Source organism: Phalacrocorax aristotelis, chromosome 7, assembly GCF_949628215.1.
Source record: "Phalacrocorax aristotelis chromosome 7, bGulAri2.1, whole genome shotgun sequence".
Classification (NCBI taxonomy): Eukaryota; Metazoa; Chordata; class Aves; order Suliformes; family Phalacrocoracidae; genus Phalacrocorax; species Phalacrocorax aristotelis.
The window spans coordinates 18813567-18827022 of record NC_134282.1 but is presented as its reverse complement, the minus strand read 5'-3'; the positions used below and the strand labels follow the sequence as shown (position 1 = coordinate 18827022).

Here is a 13456-nt window from a genome sequence, read left to right as displayed (position 1 = left end):
CTATTTCATGTACTCGCCCACTTCTTGCCTCTGATGCCCTGCATCTAAGCTGGTGCTGATGAGTGCCGGCTTGCTATTAAATCTGAAAATGCTGCAGTCCTGCTGTGTTCGCCCTTAAATACGCTTTGCAAGTGAGCTGTGGAAGAGCCCTTCCCTGGGAGGCTGTTCCTCTCCTACTGCTGCCACTGTGGTTGAGATTTAGAGGAACTCAGCACTGGTTCCTTTTGCTCAGCCTTGAAGGGAGCTAGCTGGTTGGGCCTTGGTGTTTGTCCTCTTTAAGGCTGCAACTTTTGCAGAGGTCAGAAGAAAAGCAGTGTTTGATCTGTGTCAAGCACCAGGTTTGGTGCCTTCTATGCCTTGGAGAAGGATGGAGCCAGACTGTTTTTGGAACAGGGCTTTTGGGTTGTGGTCTATTTGTCCGACTAATGAGAGTGGTGAAAAGATAGCCATGGGGTCATTTGGGAGGGGAAGGACCCTCTATCATGCTCTAAAAAAACATTTTAGATCCTCTTCATTCAGGAAGCAAGCCTGAAGCTGTGGGAGCTCTGAATCTGGTGAGTTGTGATTTTTCCTGCTTTCCTCATCCTGAAGGCTTTGTCCACCCTTAAACTTTCTCGATCCCTGTATAGTGGCATTTGGGGAGACTGACAGGGCTTTGAACACCTTTGAGGCCTGGAGTCCAGCCCCATGGCTCTTCTTTCCCAAGGGGATGCTGGGCTGTGGTGGGCTCATGGGCCCTGGGTGTCTCTGGCTGTGGCTGGTCAAGTGGGGGCTGGTGGCTGGGGTGGGCTTGGCTGTGGGGCTCAGGGAGTGGTGGGGTGGGTGTGCTGGGTGTCTCCAAGCTGCAGCTAAGGAGGAAATCTGCTTCCCAGCCCTCAGAGAGAAAGGAGTCCCCAGTTTTGGAGGGGAGCAGTTGGGGGGTTCTTGAAGGATGATTTTGCCCCATGTTGGTGCTTCTTGATGGGGTACAGGCACATGTAGCTGATGCTGGGCTGGGGGGGCTTTTCTGGTCTCGCTGAGCTCCCCCCAGCACCCTGCTAGCTCTGGGTAGGGTGACCTGTAGTGTGTTCCCCCACTGGATCCTGCAAGACACATTTGCTGCCCAAGACCTGTGGCATCCTGGCTACTGCTTTTGGTTTTCTCCTTGTGTCTGGTGTGGTGATAAACCCCAGGGACCTCCAGAGGGGAGGTAAAACCATTGCTTGGGGGTTGTGGAGTATGTGGTCTCAGCCACATGCTCCCGCCAGGCTGATAAAGCTTGTCCCTTTCCAGTTGTGGTGTATGGACATGCTGGATACCGAGCTCACCTGAAAGAAGCAGCAGCTCTGTGGAGCGGGAAGAAGTGGGTGACAGTACTGGGCCCTCTTCAGAGCCCCCTTGCCCTGGAGACTGGCAGCAGAACAATGGAGACCCAGGAATCATTGGGAAATGGCCAGGCAAAGACAGACTGGAGCTCATTAATTCTGCACTGTCTTGGGGAGGGAGAGCCCAGGGGGCTGGGGGCATGCCTGGTGCTATGGTTTGGGCAGCTCATGGCAGCTTCTGACTCTCACAGGTCTGGGGACACTTGGCCAGGGCAGCCTGTCCCTTCAGCTACTCTGGGGCTGGGGAGAGGACATCACTGTTTGGTGGCTGTGGGGGGACAGGAGGGCTGTGCAGTGCTGTCATTCGCCAGCAAGAAGGCTGTGGCCAGGAGGAGTACGGTGCCCCAAGACCTGGGCACCTCACCCAGACCATGGCCACAGGGCTGGCTCTATGGGGAGTGACCCAGGCAGGGGGACAGGAGGCAGGACCCAGCCAGGGCACTGGGTGCTTGGTGAGCTCATCTGGGCACCCCTGCCTGTGCTGGTGGGCACCATCCCTGTCTGCTTGAAGGTGCCAGCCTGAAGCACCAGATCCACCTGATCTTGGTGCTGTGGGCATCACGCATCTCCCGTGTATGAGGCAAGAAAAGCCACCTTGCAGAGAGCACAGGCAGGCTGGCACAGCCAGAGGGTGGATCCAGGCCATGACCAGGCTGCAGGCATCCAAGAGTTGATGTCTCAGCTGCTGGGTGTTTGCCTCCCTCCTCCATCCATGCCCGCAGTGCCCTCACCTCTGGCAGGCAGTGCCAGGAGCCAGTGGTGGGCAGTAGCCAGCCAGTTTTCTCCGAGCAGCAGCAGAGGCAGCTGGTGCTTGGCCAGTGAGGCTGCTGAAGACACAGCACGTCCTGGAGCCAGGCGCAGGTGGCGTGATCTGGGCCTCAGAGGAGCAGACGCTGCCTGCCATAGTTCCCAGGCTGACCTCCCACATCTCCCCTGCCAGCAGGAACAAAGCCGCAGTGGCCCCAAAGGTCTGTGAAGGGGCACAGGGCAGGACACGGCATCACTGGGAGGGAGGGTAGGGGCTGTGCTTGACAGAGGTGATCACGTGGGGCAAGGAGGGCCAGTGGAGGAGGGATTCATCTAATGATGCTTGTAGCAGAGTGGGTGTCAAGGGGCATCCATCCCTGAGGGGTTTGGGTGCCTGGTGGCCCAGAGTGTTCCCACCCCAAGCCACTTGCTAGGGAGCAGGGACAGCAATTCAGCTGCCCTCCACAGCTGGGGGGGAGGGAGAAATGGAGGGAGGGAGTGCCTGCCCCTAATCCCATCCTTGGTTCCATTGCTGCCCCAGAATGGGGGTTGTATCTGTGATTCCTGCCCTGTTGCCACCATTGCCATGGCAAGAGATTCCAAGGGGCCCCATTTGTCCTGGGCTTGAAGCTGTGAATTTGCAGTGGGGTAATGTGGCTCTTGCTGCCAGTGCTAGTGCCCATCAGAAACCTAGACTTTGCTCTGGTTCCCCCTTGTCTTGTCTCTCAGCACCCTTGTGGGGTGCTGGGACAGAACTGTGTGGCTTAGAGGTCTGAAGCTAGCCTGCATGGGTGGCACATCCAGCCTGTCTGAGAAGGGTAACCCCATCAGTGGGCATGTGGCAATGATACCACAAAGGCTTCTGAGACTGCTGCAGGCTTTACTTCCACATTTAGCAGTACAGCATGGCCATCCCGTGTTCCCCTCTTCCCCGTCACCACCACTGCTTGGAGGGTGGCAGAGCCCCACCACCCGCAGTCCTCCTCCAGAGCTGTGCTTGGCACCAGGATCTGCTGTGCCCACAGGGACCTCAGCCAGGAAGGCTGGTGTGGGGACACCCAGCCCCTCGCTCCGGCGGTCCCAGCAGCAGGAGGGCTGGTGGGCGCCCACAGGTGTCACTGCGGCAGGTACTGCTTGGGGTCCCCAGGGAAGGGCAGGGCAGGCGCTTGGTTGAAGTGAGCCATGAGGAAGATGCCGACGGTGCCGCACACGAAGAGGGAGGCCATGATGAAGAAGCAGACACGGTCGATCACCCGTCCCACCAGGATCCACTCTTCGCTCTCCTGCCGGTGGCACAAGGAGGGGTGTGAGGGCTGCCCCCACTGTCCCCCATGTGGGTCCCTCTCCCCCCGGCCCCAACTCACACTGCTGAAGTTGTTCTGCTCCCGTGTGGCATTAGCAATATGGTTGCAGGCATCCACGCAGGCACGGATCTCAGGGCCTGCCTCCTCCAGGCTCTGGCAGAAATCCTGGGGACTGCCACTCTCCAGGCCACGTTCTACGGGCAGTGGAGCCAGCACAGCAGGCACCAGTCAGTGTCTGGCTGCCTGGCACATTGCCCACGGGGAATTGCCAACCCCCCAGGGGCGCTCACCGATCTTCTCCAGTACGGTTTTCATCAGCCCATCCCTCTCCTTCTGCTTCTCAAAAAGCAGCTCAGTCCGAGCTTTCCACAGCATGTACTCGTCAGCTTTCACCATGAGCCCCAGGGAGCTGCGCCTCCGGGCTGCTCGCGGCGGCCCAGGTGTCTCCTCTGGCATGTGCATGCCCAGGTAGCGGGGCAGGAGGTGCAGGCACACCTGGGCACAGCATCACCCACAGGGACCTGACCCCTCACACACTGCCCAGAGCATCCAGTGGATGCAATCAGGTCCCCTTGCATCACCTGGAGCATCCCCGTGGGGTACCCTTGTGCCACCAGGATGCTGGGTGCATTGGCACCTGCTGCTCCCCAGTGTTTAGAGTGGCTCGGAGGGGTTTAATGGCACAGTGTGGTCCCTTGGGGACATCTTGGAGGTCCCTCTTTGTGCCAGGACTTGCACTCAGATGAAGGCATGCCTGCCACCCCACTCTGCAAGGGACACGGCCTCGGTCCCCAAATACCCACCGCATCCCCCATGTATAAGGGGCAGGAAGACAACAGCAGGTACCTGGCGCACTCTCTGGGACATGGAGTGAGTGTTGGGTGTTCTCAGAGAGACATTGAGGACGATGACAGCATTCACCACGATCACCACTGTCACCACCATGAGGAAGGTCAGGTACCTGGGGAGGAAGCACAGGCCTCACATCTAGGTCACAGGCTATGGGCACGTAAGGTCCTTCTCAGTGCCCTCCTGGGCTGGAAACTGGGGAGTGGCAGTGGGACACAGGCACTTGGTAGCCCTGTGACAGCCCTGCCTGGGCTGGGGGTTATTTCTGTGCCAGGGTCCTCTCCCTGGGCACTGACTGCTGCACTGCACCCAGAGTCCCTGCTGGCACAGTGTGACAGCTGGCACCCCTGTTCCTGTGCATCACTTACTTCCCGATGAGAGGCACAGCCTGGGAGGTCTCAGGCACCTTCTGGGCAATGAGGAAGAGGAAAACGGTCTGGGCCAGGAGGACATTGATGGAGACAGTGCATTTCTGCCCACCCGCTGCCAAGGAGGGGGGAAGGCAGAGGTTGGCATGGGGCAGTGGTGTGGGCATTGCGCTCCTTTGGCAAAAAGCCCCCATCCCAAAGCTGAACAGGCCAAGTCCTGCCACGAGGCTTTTTATGTGGCTTCTCCCCTCCCCCCAAATACCACAGAAGTGGGTGAGAGATGGCACTGATGGTCCCCAAGCACAGAGGGGACAATGAGTCCTTCCTTGCCTGTGGCTGCCCACCCTTGCATATCCCCATGTCCCCCGAGGGCATGGCACCAGTGCTACCTTTGGCGGGCAAAAAGTAGACCAGCACGGCCATGGCAGAGATGAGGACACAGGGCACGATGATGTTGATGATGTAGAAGAGTGGCTTGCGCTGGATGATGAGGTAGAAGATGACCTGCTGGTACTGGATGTCATCTGGGGTGAAGTGCTCTGAATTGATGATCTTCCGAGCAGGGCGGTGCTTGATGGCCCATTCGCCATTCTCTGCCACACGGCAGTGCCATATGAGTCCCACCACCCCACCAGGGGCAATGGGGATGCCAGACCCCCAGCCCAGAGAGGAGGAGGAAAGGGAGAGCTGGCAGTTGGCGTGGGCCCCATGGAGCACCCAGGCTGTGCACAGTGCAGGGAAAGGTGTATCCCATAAAACTGTTGGAGGGGACAGCTGGGCACATGTGGGGCACCTCGAGCCCCTTGGGGGCTCCCAGGGCATTACGTGTGGGGCTGGGGTCCCCCCATCTCCCTGCCTCTAGGGTGCTGCAGGGGGAAGCTGAGTGTGACGCTAGGTGACAGCGCGCTGTTTTCCCCCACCATCTGTGGGAGCGATAGATTTTTCCCAATCGAGATCGCAGCTCAGGCCAGTAATGAAAAAATAAATCTTGCTGCCCGAAAAGCATTTTGCTCCTTCAATATGCAATTAAAATGTGATGGAAAACGTCATCGTTTGGCTGTGACAGCTACGTTGCCAGCATCAATCAAGCTCCCAGGAACAGTGCTCTCCAGGAGTGGCTGTCAGGCGGTGAGAGCCCCGAGATGGGGGGGTTAGAAAAACAAATCTCTGCCACACACCCGCTTCTACTAATAGCTTAAGTGCCCATGTAATGTCAGAAGCTGCTAATAGCACCTGCAGCCCTGCTTTTGGCAGCTGCCAGCATGGCACCAGGCCTGTTGGGTGCTCCCTGTGGCGGGATGCTCCTGTGCCATGGGGGTAGCCACGGTGTTACCTGTGAAAGCCTCGGGGTCGATGGAGATCCACTCCACAGTCTGGCCTTCCTCCACCGTCAGCAGCAGGTTGATTTCATTGGCACTGTATGTCTGGGACCTGGGGAGGGACAACGGGGTGGCACAGGCTGCCATGCAGCAGGCTGGATGAGCAAAGGGTGCCAGCGTGGTACTGGGTCACACTGGCCACCTCTAGCTCTGCTTTGGGGTGTTTGGCTTGGCCAAGGTGCCTCCTGCCACCGATGGGGTGCCAGGGGACAGGCAGGTGGCACTTGTCTGCTGAGGGGCTCATTGCCCTGGGGCAAAGGTGGGCATCCCATGTCAATCCCTTGTATCCCAGCAGGACCTGCTGGATGGCCCCAGCCATGGTGCCCGCGTGTGCCCAGCCGGTGCTCACTGGAAGACCATAGTGCAGTTCTGCCAGTCAAAAGGGAAATAGGTGACGTGGATGGCACAGGCACTGCGGTAGATGGCGGGGGGCAGCCAGTAGATGCTGCCATCGGGGGAAACCAGCACGTTGGTGTAGAGGGTGATTTCAAAGGTCCCATCGATGCTGTGGGAGAAAGGGTGGGCTCAGCCCCAGACTGTGCCCAGGGGGGGCAGCTGCCACACCCTTTGCAGGGGTATGTCCCCATTGCCCCATCACCTACTTGTTCTCCAGGACAATGTCGGGCAGCCAGACCATGGTGGAAGGCACCCGCAGCAGCTGGATGTTGTCATATTTCTTGGGGTCCCACCGCAGGCGATAATCAGACCATTGCTGGGGGAAGGGAAACAAAGAGGGAGGGTCATGGCGCTCCCCAAGGTGGGGCAGCTTGTGGGCTGCCTGTCCCATACTACCCCCAAAAGGGGTTCAGTTGGGGGCATCCACAAAATGGGGTTCAGGTTACAGTGCCAGCCTTCCATGAGGTGCCATTCTGAGACGCAAATGTGGCCCGGGGGTCCTGCCTGGGGATGAGGGGGTCTCACCATCTCGATCCAGACGTTGGTTGTGAGGGTCTCCTCCCGCTCGTTCTGGTAAGGAAGGAAGAACTTTAGCACCCTGCCCACCTCTGCCTACTGCCCCACGTGTTGGGACAAATCCCATCCTGCTGTGGGGACTGGGGCGGGGGGGTCGCTCACCAGGGAGATGAGGTTGGTGAGGGTGAGCTTGAGGGTGACATCGATGATCTGGTCCCCACGCAGGGCCGGGCGCAGGTGCCTGTTGTAGTTGGTCATGAGGTCCTGCAGCAGCTTCTCCTCCTGGTTCCTGCAGCCCACGCCTGGGGACGGCAGAGCCACCAATGCCCCCAGGACCTGCTGGTGTGGGTGAGGGTGGCACAGGGTGTGCCTGGGGAGGGGATGCCCACTCGTGTGTTACTGTGGGTGTGCACACACAGCTGTGTGTGCTTGACAGTGTGTATCAGTGGACCAGTGTGCAAGCCAGGGGATGTGCAGCCCCCCCACATCCCCTACCCTGCTCACCCCAGGGACGTCTTCAGGGCAGGACGCGGGGAAAGTAGGCTGCCAGCTTGGGGACACCCCAGTGGGGTGGTGCATGGCCATGGACACCCATGGGTGACGAACCCCCAAGGGCAAAGGCAGGGGATGACGGGGTGCCCCCCCCAAGGACTCCCTCCGGGACAGGCACTCCTTACCTGCCAGGGCACAGAGGGTGAGGAGGAGGCTGTGGCAGCGCATGGCAGTGTGGTGGGGTGCAGGTTCTGGGGCTCTGCTCGGCGCCTGTACAGCGTTGTTCTGGGCCTGGCGCCTGGTGGGACAGGACAGCTGTCCTCCACCGCTGTCAGCTGTTCCCAACAGCCACGGGACGGGGAGGGGCGGGTGACCACCCCTGTCCCCGCCCCCCACTCTCCCCCCCCCGCCCCGCTGTCAGGGTGATGCCAGTTTTCTGGGAAGCTCCTCTGACATTTGTGCCATGGGGGTTGGAATTGGGTCTGGGGGCAAAATGAGTTCCATGCCTCGGTTTACCCCTGACCCCACAGAGGGATGCATCTCCCTGCAGCACCCCCAGCAGTGCCCTGTCCCCCCATGGTGGTGGCTGCCCCTGGGATGTAGGGTGGGGAAGGGGCAGGCAAGTCTCGCGATGTCAGTCTGTGGACTGATGCCCGCATTGGGGGTCCAACTCCTGCCAGGCCCTGTGTAGGGGTGTGGGGGAGGGGTGTGAGATTCCTGGCTCAGTGGCAAGGATGTGACAGCTGTTCCTGGCCATTGCCGGTGGGGGCACATCAGCTGTGCCCCCTGAAATTGGAGCCCTGGTGTCGCCCTGCTGAGCTGGGGAAGGAGATACCCCCTTGGCCCCCAGCCAGGTGCTGCAGGATGGGGGGACACTTGTGGGTGTCTGGCTGGGGGGTCATGGGGACAGGGGGGTGATATGAGCACTGATGGCATCTCTGCCCACTGCAGTGGGTCCACAGGGGATGGTGCTGTGCTGGGAGGTGTCTGTGACCTCCCCAAGCCCATCCTGTCCCGAATGCCCAGCCCAATGGGGGTAGCAGGGTTGGTAGCACCACATCCCCTCTGGGAAACACCCCTTCCAGCCACAGCTGAGGACCACCATGCTCAGGACACACAACTGCACCCATTCCCTGGGTAGGCATCACCCTCCCCAGCACACACACGGCGCTCAGGGTGGGCATCATGCCCATGGGGGGTACACCAAGAGCAGCCACCAGCTCAGCACTGCGTGGTGAGGAGCACCCAGCTTTATTTCCCCAAGCCAAGGCAGGTGAGTGGGAAGGCACAGGGGGCTGGCACATGGGACCCCCCACACCTAGATGAAGCGCTTGTTCTCCTCCCGGTAGTCATAGGGGTCTCCGGCAAAGGGCAGCGGTGGGGGGTGGTTGTAGATGCCCATGAGGAAGATCCAGAGGGTGCCCACCACCAGTGTGGGGGTGATGAGGAAGAGGCAGAGGCGGTCCAAGGTACGGGCCACACGGTTCCAGTTGTCCTTCTCCTGGGGAAGGAGCCAGGAGCTGGGCAGTGGGGGGCACAGGAGGCCCCTCTGCCCCTGCCATGCCCATAGCCCCCACCTCATTGTAGCTGTTCTTCTCCCGCATGTGCTTGACAATGTAGTTGGCACTGTCAACAACGGGTTTTACGTGCTCGTAGAGCTGCTCCTCGCCAGTCTCCATGGGTGCCAAACCTGGGGGTAAGGGGGGGCAGTGAGACAGGCTCCAAAGGGCTACCACCCCCAGAGACCCCTGCTCTGCTGCCCTTCCCCATGTTCCAGCAGAGGGGCTGAGGCTCACGGGCAGGGGTAATGCGGCTGGCCAGCCCGTGCCGCTCCGACTGCTTCTCGAACATGAGCTCGCTGCGGGACTTGACGCTGAAGTACTCCTCTGCCTTGGCGATGTAGCCAGCCGAGCTGCAGCGCCGGATGCATGGGGCACCTGCTGGGCTCTCACCTGGCTGTGACATGCCCAGCAGGCGGGGCAGGCTCTCCAAGAAGACCTGGGGCATAGGAGGTAGTGTCAGGTCCCTTGGCCACCCCGTTGGTGCAATGACATCCCCACATTCTGCCCCCAACCTGGGCATGCAAATCCTTGGGGTGATGCAGATGGGACATCCCAATGCAATGCCAGGGCTGGGCTGTTCCATGCCCTCTGTGGGGCATGGTGCCACCCATTCACCCACCCAAGCCCAGCACCCCGCTTACTTCTTTGACCCAGTCAGACATGGTATGGGTGCTGGGGGTGCGGAAATGGAAGTTGAGGACCACAACACAGATCACCACCACGGCTGTCACCAGTAGCATGATGAAAAGCAGGTACCTATGAGGGGCATGGACCTAGGGCTGGCTTTGCCACAGAGGCTGGGCACAGGCAGAGCTGCCCTCTGGCACTGCAGGGAACCCATGATATCCCTGTTGCACCCAGCGGTGCCCAGGACTCACTTGCCGATGAGGGGGATGGCATGGGAGGTGGCAGGCAGGCGCTGGGAGATGAGCAGAAGGAAGACGGACTGGGCCAGGAGCACCGAGATCACCAGGGTCATCTTCTCACCACCTGGAGAGCAGGTGAGCTCAGGAAAAACCCTGCTCCAGGTCACCCTTCCTGTGCCACCAGTGCCAGGATTGCCCTCCCAGTGTCCCACCATACAGTGCCCCATATAGGGTTTTCTACTTTGGTGGTACCCCAGGGTCCCACAAGGAGTATCCTGTGTCCAAGTGTGCCTCTGCCAGGGTGCCTGGCTGGGATGATGATGTCCTACCAGGGTGTCCCCTTGCTGGTCACTGAGGACGTGTGCTATGTCCCAGGACCTGGTACAGGTGTGGGACATGGAGGTACCCCATGGGGTGACCCCCAAGCCTTGCATGGGTGCCACCAGGGTTCACTCACTGTCGGCGGGCAGGTAGAAGACAAGAATGGCCATGAAGGCAATGAGGATGCAGGGCGTGACGATGTTGATGACATAGAAGAGCGGCTTGCGTTTGATGATGAGGTAGAAGGTGATGTCCTGGTGTTCACTGCTCTCAGGGGGAGCTTCAGGGTGGATGTTCTTGCGGGCTGGGCGGTGGATGATTTCCCATTCTCCGTTCTCTACCGGGGCACATGGGACAGTGTACGGCATAGGGGGCCCCTACCATGCCCAACCTCACCAGGCCCACCAGCTCCGAGTCTCCCTGTCCTGGGTCAGGGTAGCTCCAAGTCTGGTGGGATGGGTGTCAGGGTGCCGAAGTCCCAGGTGCTCGGGTGTCGCCATGGCAGGGTGCCCCAATACCAGGGTGCCCCTGAGCCAAATACAGGGTGTCCCGCTGCCACAGGACACAGCAGAGAGCACAAGCATTACCTGTGAAGCCTTCGGGGTCGATGATGATCCACTCCACTGGGTAATACTTGCCCGTCTCTGGGTCGCTATCTGTCTTCAAGTGCATGCTGATCTCCAGGGCACTGTACGCCAGCGAGCTGGCCCGGGGGAGGGGGGGGTGGGGGGGCAGGCAGTGAGGGGCTGCGCCTGCTGCTTGTTACCCACCAGCCACCCACCCTGACCTCCAGCCTGATGGACTCAGACCACTTAGTCACCTGCAAACCCCCACCGTGCTGCACCCCAACAGCAAGGGAAGGTGCTGCAGCAGCGGGCGCTGCAGGGGGCCAGGATGCCCACTCTGCTGCCCACCCCTGCCCTGTCCTGCCCCAGCCAGTCCCCTGGCACCTGAATTTGAGGGTGCAGTTCTGCCAGTCAAAGGGGAAGAAGTCAACGTTGATGGGACAGGCGCTGCGGAAGATGGCAGGTGGCAGCCAGTAGACGTAGCCCGTATTGTAGATGAGGACGTTGCAGTAGTAGGCAATTTCGAAGAGCCCATCATTGCTATGCCGGGAGAGAGCCAAGGTGACAGAGAGGCCAGCGAGGGGCAGGGGGGAGCCTGAGCATGCCTCAGGGGGTTCAGGAGGGGAAACTAAGGCACGACTCACTTGTTCTCCAGGACTATCTCAGGCAGCCACAGCATGTCCGGTGGCAGGCGGAGCACTTCAATGTCCCCAAACTCAGACTTGTTCCACTGCAGGCGGTAATCGGTCCAGCCCTGGAGGAGGGGACCCCTGGGTCACTCCCACATCATGCTGGGCCACTCTATTGCCCGTGACTCAGGGCACAACTGACACCATAATGCCTGTCCCTACTCACATGCTCAAGCCATAGGTTGGTGGTGAGTGTCTCATCTACCTCTTTCTGCAACAACAGCATGGGGCAGTGAGATGCCAGGGCCATGCCCAGCAGCCATCCCCCCAGCCCAGGACCCCAACCCTCACCAGTCAGGGTTTGGGCCAGTGGCCCCAGGGCTCCCCCCTATGCAGCCAGCCCCATGGGTGAAGCATGGCTGGAGGGCACACCACAGCAGGCACTGCCCTCTGGGGCTCACCAGCGAGATGAGGTTGGATAGGGTGAGGGCCAGATAGACGTCCACAACCTGGTCAGTGGAGACGACAGGGCGCACCTCTTTGTTGTAGCCCTTCTCTTCAAAGAGGTGGTGGATGAGCCGCTCCTCCTGGTTCACACAGAGCCCACCTGGGGATATGGGATCAGGCAGACCAGGGTGGTGCTGGGGTGTTACTGGGCCTGGTGCCACCCCACAGAGATGTTTGGTGAGGGCAGGGTGGTGTAGGGATGGAGGAGGCCGGGACACTGTGTGCCTGTGCTGCACAGGGCCACAGACATTGGACATGTGAGAATGATACATGTGCAGGGGGGCACATGGGCACACATGGACAAGGACTCACAGGGACACACAGACAAGAGACACTTGGGCAAAGACATGGTGGTACCAGGCACATAGGAGGATGCATGCACAGAGGCACACGTGAACGCTGACATATGGACATGGACCCAGTATAGGCAGGGACACGCGGTCATGGATGCAGTATCAGTGTGCATGCAGACAGACAGGCACACACAGAGACACACAGACACAGTGGAATTGTGCATGTACAGATGGACTCATATGCTGGTGCACAGGACGCAGGCAGGGATGCAGCCCCACTGTGCACAGACACACAGGGCAGGGACATGGCTCTGGGTGGCACAGCCAGGACAGAGGTGCAGGGGATGCTCAGTGAAGGGACTGTGCCAGGCAATGCCCAAAATGCAGCCCTGGGGGCACTTGTGCCCAGCTTGGATCCTGTCACCATTAACGCCCACCAACCCCATCGAGGGGGCCCAGAACCCCCCAGCAATAGGGCAACCCCATGCCCAAGACCCTGGGGCCCCACTCACCCGACAGCACCAGTGCCCCAAGCAGGGCCAGCCACGCTGGCAGGTCCCCCATGCGGTGCCTGCGGTGCCCTCGCACAGTGCCAGGCCCTGGCCACCTCCCCGCCTGGCCTGGCCAAGCGGATGTCCGGCTGCCGGCCGAAGTGAGAGATGGATGGTGCCAGGTGCCGGGGGGAAGGGTGCCGGACCGGATACCCGCTCCCACCCTCTTCCGGCACCTCCGCGCCTGGAGAAGGGGAGACGGGCAGGCACAGCTGGCCTCACCAGTCCCACGGGTGTCAGCCTGTCACTCTGTGCCTGGGCACCCCAGCATGGGCATTGCTGGGCACTGGGAGTAGCGGCCCCTTCCCTGCTCCTCGGCAGCCCCAGTGATGCTGCTTGTGAGTGGCAGGCTCCCCAAGAGTAGGAGGGATTGGTACCCACTGATGCCCAAGCACATGGGTGGCACCACCCTGGCACTCGCTGCTGACCCAGGGCACTCTTGGCCCCTGAACTGGCAGGAGGTTTCCTGTGGGTCCCCGATGCAGTGGCACCAGGGGTGCTGCGGTGGGCAGGAGGGGTACCTGACTGCCAGAGTGGGGCTGGGGTGTTTGTGCCAGGCTGGGCACAGGACCAACACCAGGGGTAGGAACTGAGGCTGGGGGCATCGCTTTGGGGGTACAGGGGAATGGGAAGATGGATGCAATGGGATGTCATATCCCCCATGGAAGGTCCCCCCTGCTGGCACCTGCCTCACCAGCACTGCATGGCACAACACTCACTTCACACTCACCAGCTACTGGAAAATA

At 60.4% G+C, this 13456-nt stretch overlaps 2 protein-coding genes across 5 annotated transcripts; both read right to left on the bottom strand.

Annotated features, from left to right (window-relative positions):
• Nucleotides 1-2973: 2973 nt before the first annotated feature.
• Nucleotides 2974-7767, bottom strand: CHRNG (cholinergic receptor nicotinic gamma subunit). Of its 4 annotated transcripts, none has more exons than XM_075099098.1 (12): nucleotides 7601-7767; nucleotides 7086-7225; nucleotides 6933-6977; nucleotides 6614-6723; nucleotides 6361-6516; nucleotides 5966-6063; nucleotides 5022-5225; nucleotides 4633-4747; nucleotides 4262-4376; nucleotides 3706-3910; nucleotides 3476-3609; nucleotides 2974-3394 (listed from the first exon to the last, which is right to left on the bottom strand). In XM_075099098.1, exons 1-12 carry the CDS (start codon nucleotides 7641-7643, stop codon nucleotides 3227-3229), a joined length of 1533 nt encoding a protein of 510 aa, XP_074955199.1. In that variant the 5' UTR covers nucleotides 7644-7767; the 3' UTR covers nucleotides 2974-3226. The 4 variants fall into 4 exon arrangements, with proteins under 4 accessions (XP_074955199.1, XP_074955196.1, XP_074955198.1 ...); XM_075099095.1 differs by having other exon boundaries at nucleotides 7086-7262; nucleotides 7601-7746; XM_075099097.1 differs by having other exon boundaries at nucleotides 7086-7164; nucleotides 7601-7698.
• An 870-nt stretch (nucleotides 7768-8637) lies between these two features.
• On the bottom strand, nucleotides 8638-12846 carry CHRND (cholinergic receptor nicotinic delta subunit). Its single transcript, XM_075099099.1, has 12 exons — nucleotides 12672-12846; nucleotides 11821-11966; nucleotides 11586-11630; nucleotides 11375-11484; nucleotides 11115-11270; nucleotides 10752-10867; nucleotides 10301-10501; nucleotides 9856-9967; nucleotides 9619-9733; nucleotides 9212-9413; nucleotides 8993-9105; nucleotides 8638-8916 (listed from the first exon to the last, which is right to left on the bottom strand). Exons 1-12 carry the CDS (start codon nucleotides 12721-12723, stop codon nucleotides 8734-8736), a joined length of 1551 nt encoding a protein of 516 aa, XP_074955200.1. The 5' UTR covers nucleotides 12724-12846; the 3' UTR covers nucleotides 8638-8733.
• Between the last annotated feature and the right edge of the window lie 610 nt (nucleotides 12847-13456).

Bases quoted from the DNA above. Each gene is read 5' to 3' on its own strand.
- CHRNG (XM_075099098.1), bottom strand. From the start codon at position 7,643: ATGCGCTGCCACAGCCTCCTCCTCACCCTCTGTGCCCTGGCAG. The intron at 6,064-6,360 runs GTGAGCACCGGC...GTCCCTCCCCAG, and splicing joins AACTGCACTATGGTCTTCCA to GTCCCAGACATACAGTGCCA. The intron at 4,377-4,632 runs GTAAGTGATGCA...CTTCCTCCCCAG, and splicing joins GCTGTGCCTCTCATCGGGAA to GTACCTGACCTTCCTCATGG.
- CHRND (XM_075099099.1), bottom strand. From the start codon at position 12,723: ATGGGGGACCTGCCAGCGTGGCTGGCCCTGCTTGGGGCACTGGTGCTG. The intron at 11,631-11,820 runs GTGAGCCCCAGA...CTGTTGTTGCAG, and splicing joins TATCCAACCTCATCTCGCTG to AAAGAGGTAGATGAGACACT. The intron at 9,414-9,618 runs GTAAGCGGGGTG...CCTATGCCCCAG, and splicing joins TGTCTGACTGGGTCAAAGAA to GTCTTCTTGGAGAGCCTGCC.